The sequence below is a fragment of the Lycorma delicatula genome, chromosome 2, assembly GCF_047948215.1.
Source record: "Lycorma delicatula isolate Av1 chromosome 2, ASM4794821v1, whole genome shotgun sequence".
In the NCBI taxonomy this organism is placed as follows: Eukaryota; Metazoa; Arthropoda; class Insecta; order Hemiptera; family Fulgoridae; genus Lycorma; species Lycorma delicatula.
The window spans coordinates 49049220-49062163 of record NC_134456.1 but is presented as its reverse complement, the minus strand read 5'-3'; the positions used below and the strand labels follow the sequence as shown (position 1 = coordinate 49062163).

Below are 12944 nucleotides of genomic sequence, written 5' to 3'. Positions count from 1 at the left end.
TAAGAATATCTCAGAGTGTAACTTAAAATGTTATGGAGTGTTTTCTTTAGTCATCAGGACTCATAGAAAAATGTGTGTCGGTAATTGTAAGATAAGTGTGTAATTAACAGCGATTAAAATCAGTAAAAGTATGTCCCTAATTATTTTATTGGTAACAACTTGTTCGTTGTAAATATTTTGTGGTTATTTTAGTCCAGATTTATGTACTAGTTCACATATTTTGTATTAACAGCATGATTATGTTGTCACTAGTAGTACAGCAATAGATGTTATTGCTCATTTGTCTACACCTATTAATTTGGTCATGTACAGTTAGTTAAGGCATTAATTCATAATTCATCAATTTTTCTCAGACCAAAATTTTATGTGATAATAACAGTTGTTGAAATGAAGTTAGACTGATGGTTGTTCAGTAGGATGAAACCAAATTTGTCAGCAATTGGCTTTGTACCTTGTACCTTCATATTTAGGACTTTATTGAAAGACAGTTTCTTGAGTGTAGAATTTATATTATATGTTACTTGCTTGTTTAATTAGTCACAACGAGATTTTTGTGGCTTTTTTTTTAATGAAATAGAATTGATTTACCACACGCAAATACTGATACTGTAATGAAATTTATTGTATTTGTTTATGTAGTATTATGCAGAATGAGCAACATAAAACTGAACCCGTAATGCTACTGCTACCTACACTATTTATGAAAGACTCGTACAACTGGTGCGACTAGTGGATGTATATGTTACTACTGATTGCTGTCGTTTGTCAGGTGGTTACATGTCAGTGTGCAGTATACATTTTGTTGCAATGCAGTATTATGAGTGCAGTTGTGTTTGTGTAAAATGCCTTATTCAATCCAGGAAAGGATAGCTATTTTTTAAGGAATTGCTCTGGATCGTTTGGAGAATCATGTCAAGTAGGTAGAAAAATTTCCAAATACCTATCTCAGCGTAGAATAGCGTACACAAATTAGTTAAAAAATGACATACAACAGGTTCGGTTCCAAATACAAAACAAAATAGGCAACCTTCTTTTAAGACTCCACAGGCCATATTGAAAGAAGAATTACAGCCAGTTCAAAAAAAAATCACTTCACAAGTTATCCCAACAATCTGGTATTAAATACATATCTTGTTGTAAAATTCTTCATGAATTAAAATTGAAACCATACTGCGTCATAACTGTGCAAGAACTGAAGGAGATGGACAAACCGAAATGACTTGATTATTTTGCAACTGGCTTCTCAAAAACATTGCTGGTGGACAGATAGATCTGATGTTGCATTTCATGTCAGACGAGGCATGGTTTCATTTATCTGACCATGTTAATTTGCAAAATACCAGGTATTCGATGGCAAGGAATCCTCACGAGATATTTGAGTGTCCACTTCACAATGAGAAAATTGGTGTTTGGTATGCTGTTTCCGGTAATCGTACAGTGGGACCAATATTTTTTGACTGGATTGTCAATACACAAGTTTACCTCACAATTTTTTTAAAAATTTTGTGCACAATTAACTGATAATGAAAAAGAATGCAGCTTCTTCCAACAAGACAGAGGCAACGTGTTGCACATCAAACGTTTCGCTGAATTGTGTTCATGCAGCTTTCACAAATGAATGAGCTGTCAGCAGAGGACAGTGGCCTCCATATACCCCAGACTTGTTTACTTGTGATTTTTTTTCTGTGGGGATTCTTAAAGGAGAGACTTCACACATCTATTCCCTACAAAATTGATGAACCGAAGGTAAACATTCAACAAAAAATCAATTGACAATAGCATTTTGCATCAGACAACTTAATATAATCAGTTGAGCACAAATGTGCATCAATGCCCAGGGTGGTCATTTTGAACATCTTTTGTAACAATAAGGTAAATAAATGCAACATTTAAATTACATTTTATGTTTTTCTTATTTAATTTATCCGTATCATTCATAAAATTTCATTCCAACATAACCTACTGATCCTGCAGCAGTTACATTATTGATTCAGTTTTATGTTGCTCACTCCTGTATAAGAATGAGCTTTTGCCAATATAAACGTAGAACTTCTGGAAACTGTTTAATTGCTTAAGTAGTTAAACTTTGTTGCAAATAAATGCATTACTTCGGAGGTTGTGGTAAAGATTTTGTAACAAGAATTATCATATGACTTCTGTTAAAAATATCAGATACTGGGTGTCTTAAAGAAATAGGATACTTTAAAAATTGTGTTGGTACCCTTGGCCGATTCAGTGCTGAATGAGATTCATAGGAATTAACCTAAACCATTTTGTTGTCAAAGCATTTGTAAAAACGATGACAGTACAAATGCTGCACATAGAGAATTTTACTTTCACTTTAAGACGTCATAATTGTGTTCAGTCATCAGATCATGCAATTAACACATGGATAAAGAATTTTGAGGATATAGGTTCGGCTCTGAAATGGAAACCTTCAGAGAGTATATTAACTATTTTTGCACCACACGGTATCAAGAGAGTTATTGTCATGAGAAGCCCAAATCATTCAATTTATCAAACATTATTTGTAATGTCATCTGACTTTTTTAAAACATTGCTGTAAAAGTTACAGTCCATGAAAGTTGCAAATTGTCAGGAACTAAACCCAATGACCAAGTGGTACAAAATCAGTTTTGTGAACAATTGCTTGCAAAAATAAATGAGCATTAGTTGATTAACAGTTTGTGGATGTTAGCTGAACCTTATTTCCACATAGAAAATTTGCTCGATAAACAAAAATTTTATTGGGTTCAACAAACTATTATTTGGCTACACCAGCATTCATAACAGCAACAAGGTTATCATGTATTGCACTATGTTGTCATGTGGTGTAACATGTAGAAATGTCTGTACTTATTCTTCTGTGTCAGAATGAAGATTTTCTCCAAGAAAATTTTTAAATAACTAAAAACATCAAAATTTCCTTTACTGTGATAACTGTACTTTTGTTTGATCTTTCATTCTCATTGCGCATGGTACTAGCCGAGTTTATGATATAAATCTGCTACAGAATTTATTATATTTCCTAATTTACTTTCCTTTGATACGTCTTTTTGAGGAATTTAAAAAGTACATAAAACCGACCGTATTTAATACTAAATTTAACAGAATATTTCTAAATAAACTATTCTTTTTTTCTTTAGTCATCAGTTGGTTGGTTACAATGCACATCATTAATTATTTGCTGTAAATACTGGAATCTTTTTTTTTTCTCTTGGTTGCTTCCCCGCAATGTAGCTTTGTATTATAGTTTATATGATTCTCTCATGGTATATATAACTAATAAGTGCATATCTTTGCTTTTTTTTATGTTTTTCCAAAAGCTTCTTTTCTCCTATTCTGGTAAGAACTTTGTTGCTGACCCTGTTGGCCCATTATATTTTCAAAATTGTCCCAACATACCACATCTTAAATGCTTCTACTACTCTTTGCTCTTCTCTTACTGATACAAGTTTCACAATCATGTAGTGCTATACTCCATATGTAGGTCTAATTTTAAAAAATGCAGTGTTAAAGAGTATTAAAGAAAATCTTTTACAGAAACATAATTGGACAGAGTACAGACAACCAACAAGAAGGTGCATTGTATTAACGATATGAAAAAATGAATGATGGTAGAAAATCTTGTTTAAAAGAAATATTGGTTGGATAGAATAAAGTTGAAGTCTGTGATACATGTTAAGAGAAAGGATGGTAAGTGTGACTATGAAGTATTATAAATTTCCTATCAACAATTAGTACTGCATCCAGGTGATGAAATATCATTATAAGCTTTATGGTAACTCGTTTTTCTAGATATTTCACAATAAATTATTCTCAAATCTCTGTTTTAAAAACTGAAAATTAATGATTTTGATGGGTCATTTCATTATGTATTGGCTGAAAAAATTAATTTTTTCTTTTCAATAGTGATTGTTTTTTTTAATAAGTGTTATAAATAAAACTAAAAGTAAATTTTTTTTTACAGGTATTTGATAATTATGCTGTCACAGTTATGATCGGTGGAGAACCTTACACACTTGGACTTTTTGATACTGCTGGTTAGTCATTAATATCTTAGAAAACATTTATATTTATTGTAACGAACTCAAGAAATGGTGTGAGGAAAAGTAAAGGTTACTTCTTATGCCTACATAATATGCACCTTTGTCATGCTTGGACTTTTGTATAGTCATCGGGTAGGAAATAGTTCTCAGATGAGTCCATCTATCCCACCTGTACAAATGACATGCAATCGGTAGCTCAAAAGTTCTTCACAACCTTAGCGCAGACCTGATTAGTATTTCACCAAACATACAGAAGAATGGATTAAGAATAGGAAAAAGGGAGGGAGGGGTAAGAGAAGACTATTTACCTGTGAGGAACTGCAAAATGAGCCGGGGATTCTTCAAAGCTCTTCAGGTAATGGATGTCCATCTGCAATTCCTTGGAAGATCTGAGTATCTTTATCCATGATGGGAGCAGTGCGTTACTGTTAAATGATTTTTCATAGATGACTAAAATATATGTTGTAGCATCAAACCTCTATACTTCCAAAAACAAAACACTGCAATAGAAGAGATTCAGGTTAGTTTTAGTTACCTCACAAGTCGTGTTTGTGGAGCATCCAACTGAAATGTAAACTGCTTGTTCTGAATCCTTCCAGGAACTCTGGGTTAGAGTAATTTTCTTACTGGTGTTTAATGGAAGGTTGATGTGCAAAAAAATTGATTGTAATGGTATTTCACATTTTGTATGAGCGTATTAAAATTTTAGGTAAACTGTTCAGCAGTTCTGATAATTTATCTTAACATAGAATCCTTGTAATTCAGTAAGTTTATTCATTGTATTTATGTTTGTTCAATCTTCTTTATTCATTTGATTCTTGTTTTGATTATGTTGTACTGTGAACCCTATTTAGATTAACCATTATTGTTTTAACAGGACAGGAAGATTATGACAGATTAAGGCCTCTTAGTTATCCGCAAACAGATGTCTTCCTTGTTTGTTTTTCGGTAGTCTCTCCTTCATCATTTGAAAATGTAAAAGAAAAGGTAATGTATTTATTTTCACACACCTTCATTTTCCTAGTTTATTTTAAATGCTTTTGTTTATCTTGTACAGTTTTTACTTTTTGGCATTTTTTCTAATAGTAGTTTACTGTATAATTGTTGGTGATTTTTAATGTGGTCCGCATAGTGATATATTTTCATTAACCTCTTTGACAGTTTGTTTTGAAATTTTTTTCATTTAAATTTAACTTTTGATTGACTTGCCTAATGTTTGGTGTTCCTCTCCGTTGATTTCAAAAATCTGTGTTCTATCTTTCTGCCTGTGGTTTGTCTATCGTAAGCAGTACTTCTATACTATTAGCTTTAAGAATTTATAACGCTAAATTAACGATGTACAACTAGCAAACCTATCTTCTACATTTTTTCTAATCATACCATCTAATGATTATAATGTTAAAAAAATAGTCATGAGATATGACTATAAAGTGTGTCTTTTGTCATTAGGTATTAACTTTTTTTTATATATAATTTTAGTTAATTTTAAATATCAAACAAATATGTTTGATGGTGTCTTTTGTATCATTAAAGAAATTTAATATTCCATCTCCTAATGTGTGGATTTGTGGTGAATTGATTTCATATCTGCTTGTGCCTACTACTTGTGATTTTAGTTTTTACAAGCTCACAATCTGTTCGACTGAAATGTTCATATGTTGTTATTGCTGATAATTTTTTTTTATAATTCATTTGAAAGAGATGTTATAGAAATGAAATACCACATGCGCTGCATCCTTCTGGTGATTGAATAATGACTTTCAAATAGTACATATGTAGAAAGGTATAAACACAGTATCAAAAAAACAATGTGTAAACTGAATATATGCCAGCACTCAGCACAATATGATTTTGGTAACTTTTTGTTGCTTCTTGTATTTTATTTTTATTTTGTATGTAGTTTGTAATGTACTGTAGAACAAATGTATAGTTCAAAAATTAATTTTAGCTCGGAACACAAAATTTTTTTTTCTATCAAGTACCAGTTTGACCGAATTCTTTGAGTAGTAAAAAAGGATTGCACTCCATTCAGTTGTACCATACTAATGTTAATGGTAGGGTTCCGACATCGTATACGACAGTTGTTGCATTGATCCCCTGCACTGGATGCTAGTCGGTTCAAGGAAGAAATGAAATGCTGTGTCAAGCAGAATGACATGATAAGCACAAGTTGATGTAGTTTTGTTTATGATTAAAAATTAATCAGTGTATAAATGTAACGTGTTATATTTTTGTTTTTTAGTGGGTGCCAGAAATAACGCATCATTGTCAGAAAACACCATTTTTATTAGTCGGTACACAAATTGATCTACGAGATGATGCAGCAACAATTGAAAAGTTGGCCAAAAATAAACAGAAACCTATTTCATTCGAACAAGGTGAAAAACTCGCAAAAGAACTTAAGGCTGTCAAATATGTAGAATGCTCTGCACTTACTCAGGTATAATACTCATGTTTTATTGCAATATTATTATGTCACAGACCTACAGACTGTTAACTACTAGCTTATCCATGCACGAGGTGATAATTTGAGTTAAGGCTAAAACAGTATAACACCAATTGCTCCTTTATATACCACAGCCACGTGTTGTATTGTTGAGTTTCAATAACACATCCTGATTTGGGTGGCCGTGGATATAAAAAGCTACAGGCACACTAATTAAATTAAACAAACAAGGTACATAGCTGCCTACAGCTCTGATTCAAGAAAACTGGACTAGATATCTATAGACTTTTGGAACATCATACAAATCAAATTCTAATTTTATCGATAGGAACAGTGTTTTCTTGTACCATCATAAAATGCCCTGAAGTGCTTTTGTGGGTTATCTACATTAGCAGCTCATAAAAATCTGGTAATACTTTGTAGCTGCATAATTCCATGAATATTTACACGGTACATTTATGTTGACAAGTGTTTTGCCAACAAAACTGATTTTGTTAATGATCAACTTATTAACTGAGTCTGAACTTATATACATGTTGCATTAGATGAGGTGATAAGAAATTTTTATTTGGATTGATCATGTGCAAATTTAAAACTTACGATATTGGCTACTGGAATGCTCTTGACCCTTTTGATTCAAGTTTTTAGCATTGTCTGTGGCCCCTTCTTGTCTACAACAGTAGCACAATAGTGCCTTTATTGCTATATCTTCATTTTCAGAACAGAAATAAGTTTCAAACGACAAAATAAGGCAAGTAAGTAGGACAGAAATAACAGCTTGTTACTTGCAAAAAATAGATATTATTAGGTACACTATTAACTAAAGCCATTTTGAAGTAGGTGATTGTGTACCTAGATAACTTCTTTTATTAAACAGTGCATTAAAATATTGCTATATCTTTCAAGCCATTTTGAAGTAGGTGATTGTGTACCTATGATAACTTCTTTTATTAAACAGTGCATTAAAATATTGCTATATCTTTCAGCAATCAAAAACTAGAATATAAATGTAGTTGCTGAATTTTTGTGTTATTTGTTGAATTATGCGGTCAAAGGCTTCTCATAACTTTCACAATTTTCATCAGATTCTCTTTAAATATAAAATTCCTGATATATAAATTCCTTGTGGTTAATTTTGTGTGTGTATATATATATATCATAAACGGCCAAATAATATACTCTTTTTTTTTTTTTTGTCTTCAGTCATTTGACTGGTTTGATGCAGCTCTCCAAGATTCTCTATCTAGTGCTAGTCGTTTCATTTCAGTATACCCTCTATATCCTACATCGCTAACAATTTGTTTTACATATTTCAAACATGGTCTGCCTACACAATTTTTTCCTTCTACCTGTCCTTCCAATATTAAAGCGACTATTCCAGGATGCCTTAGTATGTGGCCTATAAGTCTGTCTCTTCTTTTAACTATATTTTTCCAAATGCTTCTTTCTTCATCTATTTGCTGCAATACCTCTTCATTTGTCACTTTATCCACCCATCTGATTTTTAACATTCTCCTATAGCACCACATTTCAAAAGCTTCTAATCTTTTCTTCTCAGATACTCCGATTGTCCAAGTTTCACTTCCATATAAAGCGACACTCCAAACATACACTTTCAAAAATCTTTTCCTGACATTTAAATTAATTTTTGATGTAAACAAATTATATTTCTTACTGAAGGCTCGTTTCGCTTGTGCTATTCGGCATTTTATATCGCTCCTGCTTCGTCCATCTTTAGTAATTCTACTTCCCAAATAACAAAATTCTTCTACCTCCATAATCTTTTCTTCTCCTATTTTCACATTCAGTGGTCCATCTTTGTTATTTCTACTACATTTCACTACTTTTGTTTTGTTCTTGTATTTTCATGCGATAGTTCTTGCGTAGGACTTCATCTATGCCTTCATTGTTTCTTCTAAATCCTTTTTACTCTCGGCCAGAATTACTATATCATCAGCAAATCGTAGCATCTTTATCTTTTCACTTTGTACTGTTACTCCGAATCTAAATTGTTATTTAACATCATTAACTGCTAGTTCCATGTAATGATTAAAAAGTAACGGAGATAGGGAACATCCTTGTCGGACTCCCTTTCTTATTACGGCTTCTTTCTTATGTTCTTCAATTGTTACTGTTGCTGTTTGGTTCCTGTACATGTTAGCAATTATTCTCTTCTATCTCTGTATTTGAACCCTAATTTTTTTAAAATGCTGAACATTTTATTCCAGTCTACGTTGTCTAATGCCTTTTCTAGGTCTATAAACGCCAAGTATGTTGGTTTTTTTTTCTTTAATCTTCCTTCTACTATTAATCTGAGGCCTAAAATTGCTTCCCTTGGCCCTATACTTTTCCTGAAACCAAATTGGTCTTCTCCTAACACTTCTTCCACTCTCCTCTCAATTCTTTTGTATAGAATTCTAGTTAAGATTTTTGATGCATGACTAGTTAAACTAATTGTTCTGTATTCTTCACATTTATCTGCCCCTGCTTTCTTTGGTATCATGACTAGAACACTTTTTTTGAAGTTTGACGGAAATTCCCCTTTTTCATAAATATTACACACCAGTTTGTATAATCTATCAATCGCTTCCTCACCTGCACTGCGCAGTAATTCTACAGGTATTCCGTCTATTCCAGAAGCCTTTCTGCCATTTAAATCTTTTAATGCTCTCTTAAATTCAGATCTCAGTATTGTTTCTCCCATTTCATCCTCCTCAACTTCCTCTTCTTCCTCTATAAAACCATTTTCTAATTCATTTCCTCCGTATAACTCTTCAATATATTCCACCCATCTATCGACTTTACCTTTCGTATTATATATAGGTGTATTATCTTTGTTTAACACATTATTAGATTTTAATTTATGTACCCCAAAATTTTCCTTAACTTTCCTGTATGCTCCGTCTATTTTACCAATGTTCATTTCTTTTTCCACTTCTGAACACTTTTCTTTAATCCACTCTTCTTTCGCCAGTTTGCACTTCCTGTTTATAGCATTTCTTAATTGCCGATAGTTCCTTTTACTTTCTTCATCACTATCATTCTTATATTTTCTACATTCATCCATCAGCTGCAATATATCGTCTGAAACCCAAGGTTTTCTACCAGTTCTATTTATTCCGCCTAAGTTTGCTTCTGCTGATTTAAGAATTTCCTTTTTAACATTCTCCCATTCTTCTTCTACATTTTCTACCTTATGTTTTTTTCTCAGACCTCTTGCGATGTCCTCCTCAAAAATCTTCTTTACCTCGTCTTCCTCAAGCTTCCCTAAAATTCCACCGATTCATCTGACACCTTTTCTTCAGGTTTTTAAACCCCAATCTACATTTCATTATCACCAAATTATGGTCGCTATCAATGTCTGCTCCAGGGTAAGTTTTGCAGTCAACGAGTTGATTTCTAAATCTTTGCTTAACCATGATATAATCTATCTGATATCTTGCAGTATCGCCTGGCTTTTTCCAAGTGTATATTTTTCTATTATGATTTTTAAATTGGGTGTTGGCAATTACTAAATTATACTTCGTGCAAAACTCTATAAGTCGGTCCCCTCTTTCATTCCTTTTGCCCAACCCGTATTCACCCACTATATTTCCTTCCTTGCCTTTTCCAATGCTTGCATTCCAATCTCCAACTATTATTAAATTTTCATCTCCTTTTACGTGTTTAATTGCTTCATCAATCTCTTCATTTACACACTCTACCTCATCATCATCATGGGCGCTTGTAGGCATATAGACGTTAACAATCGTTGTCGATTTAGGTTTTGATTTTATCCTTATTACAATGATTCTATCGCTATGCGTTTTGAAATACTCTACTCTCTTCCCTATCTCCTTGTTCATTATGAAATATACTCATGACTTAATAAAGATTACTGTTATATCATGTATATAATTGTAGAGTAGTTACTGAAATTAATCTTTTAAGATTTATGTTATTACTCTGTGTATTGTTAAATTATATTTAAAGTCTATTAAATAAACTACCTAGTACCAAGTATTAAGTAAAAAAATTAAAAATACAGAACTTACTACTAAATCACTTACCTAACAACAAATAGATTACCAATTACGAGACAAATTATAAATTGAAAAATTTGTTAAATTTAAAGTACAAAATTTATTAATAAACCATTTATAAATAAATAAATAATTAACCAATTAGAGACAAATTAAATACAAACAATCTTTAATGGTAAAATCAGAAAAAACAAATACCAGGATGTCATGACAGTTCAAAAATATAATGAAACTATCAATTTTTACTTATAATAATAATAATAATAATTTAAAATATCATTCTAGATAATATCCTTTTGAACTGATTGCCCCCTAAATTACCAAAAATTCCTAAATAAAACATATCAATGCGTTCTTTAATCAATTTTAAATCTGACCCCTGTTATATCCAAAATAATAGATAAAATTCTTAGGAATAAAATTAATTATCCTAATACATTTAACGTAATAAAAATGGTTACAAATTAATAAATTAATTAAATAGCTTAAATATAAATAAATACACTAGATTGGTTGGTTATGACTATACTTGCATACCTATAAGTTCCAGACTATGCCATAAAAATAATTAAAAAGTAACCAACAAGATACAAAATTTATTAAAGGTGTCATTACTATTATAAGTCAATATTTTGTTCTCAGTAATAATTAATTTAATAGAATTTAAATATATATTATAGAATAATGTTTTATCATCTGAAAATTACAATTTTTTGTATGTGAGAAGGTATATATATATATATATATATATATATATATATACACACACACACGAGGGTAAGTCAGTTATTATTCGCAATGTAGTTATAAATTTTATTGCAATAAAAATAGGAAACTTGCATGTACATCATTTTTCAACATAGTTCCCTTGCATTTCAACACACTTGGTCCATCGTTGCACAAGCTTCCTGATGCCTTCATAAAAGAAGGTTTTCAGTTGAGCTGCGAGCCAGGAATGCACTGCTTCTTTCACTGTTTCGTCTGAGGTAAATCAACACCCCCTTAATGCCTCTGAGTGGACCAAACAAGTGGTAGTCAGAAGGAGCAAGATCAGGACTATACGGAGGATGAGCCGGTACTTCAAAGTTGAGTTTCTGGAGCGTTTCAGCAGTGTGGGCAGCAGTATGTGGACGGGCATTGTCGTGCAACAAAACACTTTACGACAGCAGTCCCCAGCGTTTGCTTCGAATTGCAGGCTTCAGCTTGGCAGTAAAATCTCACTCTAACACGCACTGTTTATTGTCGTGCCCCTTTCCTGATAATGTTCCAGTACTGGGCCTTTTTGAGTCCCAAAAAACTGTAAGCATCAGTTTTCCTGCGGACGATTAGGTCTAGACCTTTTTTTTACAGGGCGAATTTGGATGTTTCCATTCCATACTCTGCCATTTACTCTCCAGCTCATAATGATGGATCCGTGTTTCGTCACCAGTGATTCTTTCTAAGAAGATATCCCGTTTGTTACCATAGCGATCCAAATGTTTTTGGCAGATGTCCAAGCGCGTTTGTTTATGCGACTGTGAGTTGTTTTGGGACCCATCTTGCACAGACTTTATGAAACCCAAGTCTGTCGTGGATGATTTCGTAGGCAGAACTGTGACTAATTTGCAGACGATGTGCCACTTTATCAATAGTTACTCATCTGTCTTAAGAAAACCATGTCACATGCACTCTCAATGTTTTCCTCATTTGTGGTGGTAAATGGTCGTCCGGCACTTTTGTCGTGCGTAACACTTGTGCGACCATTTTTTTAATTTTTCAGTCCATTCCTAGACACTCCGTTGCAGCAACACACTGTTCCGAAAGTCTTCAATGAATTTTGGCCCCTGATACACCTTCCAACCACAAAAAACGGATCACTGAACGTTGCTCTTCTTTGGTGCAAACAGAAAGCGGTGAAGGCATGGTTAACGGCAGGACAGTGATAATGGAACTAACGTAGCAGCATCAAACCTGCACAGACATAACAATTAAACCATGCATGCGTCATCTACGCAGCACGACAGTACTACCAACATAAACAAAAATATAACTAAATTGCGGATTATAATTGACTTACCCTCATATATGATTTTTGTGGAATTAATCTTTTTAAAATTCATATTACTCTTCTATACTGTTAAATTATATTTAAATTAAAATTTCAACCCCTTCTTGGGGAATGGCCCAGGGGTTGTAACTCAAATATTTTAAATGGTAAACACCCTTTGTGTGGTAGTTCATTTTAAAGGTCTCCTTAAGACAAGAAAAATGGTATAAATAAAAAGTGGGTACAATGTCTATACTCAAATTGATGGTGGGATAAAATTTGAATTTTGAAAAAAATTACATTGTTAATTTAAGGAACTGTTGTCACAAATAAATAAATTTATAAAAAATTTGATTAAATGGATATTGCCAAATATATTTTTGAAAAATAAAATATTTATT

General features: G+C 32.4%; 1 protein-coding gene across 5 annotated transcripts in view; it reads left to right on the top strand.

Annotated features, from left to right (window-relative positions):
* LOC142318778 (cdc42 homolog) overlaps positions 1 to 12944 on the top strand; it is a 35379-nt gene that overhangs the window by 15794 nt on the left and 6641 nt on the right. For all 5 annotated transcript variants that reach the window (XM_075355243.1, XM_075355239.1, XM_075355242.1 and 2 more), the window contains 3 exons: positions 3971 to 4043; positions 4927 to 5036; positions 6292 to 6489. In XM_075355243.1, the coding sequence (XP_075211358.1) occupies positions 3971 to 4043; positions 4927 to 5036; positions 6292 to 6489 (381 nt within the window). The remainder of the gene's footprint in view (positions 1 to 3970; positions 4044 to 4926; positions 5037 to 6291; positions 6490 to 12944) is intronic.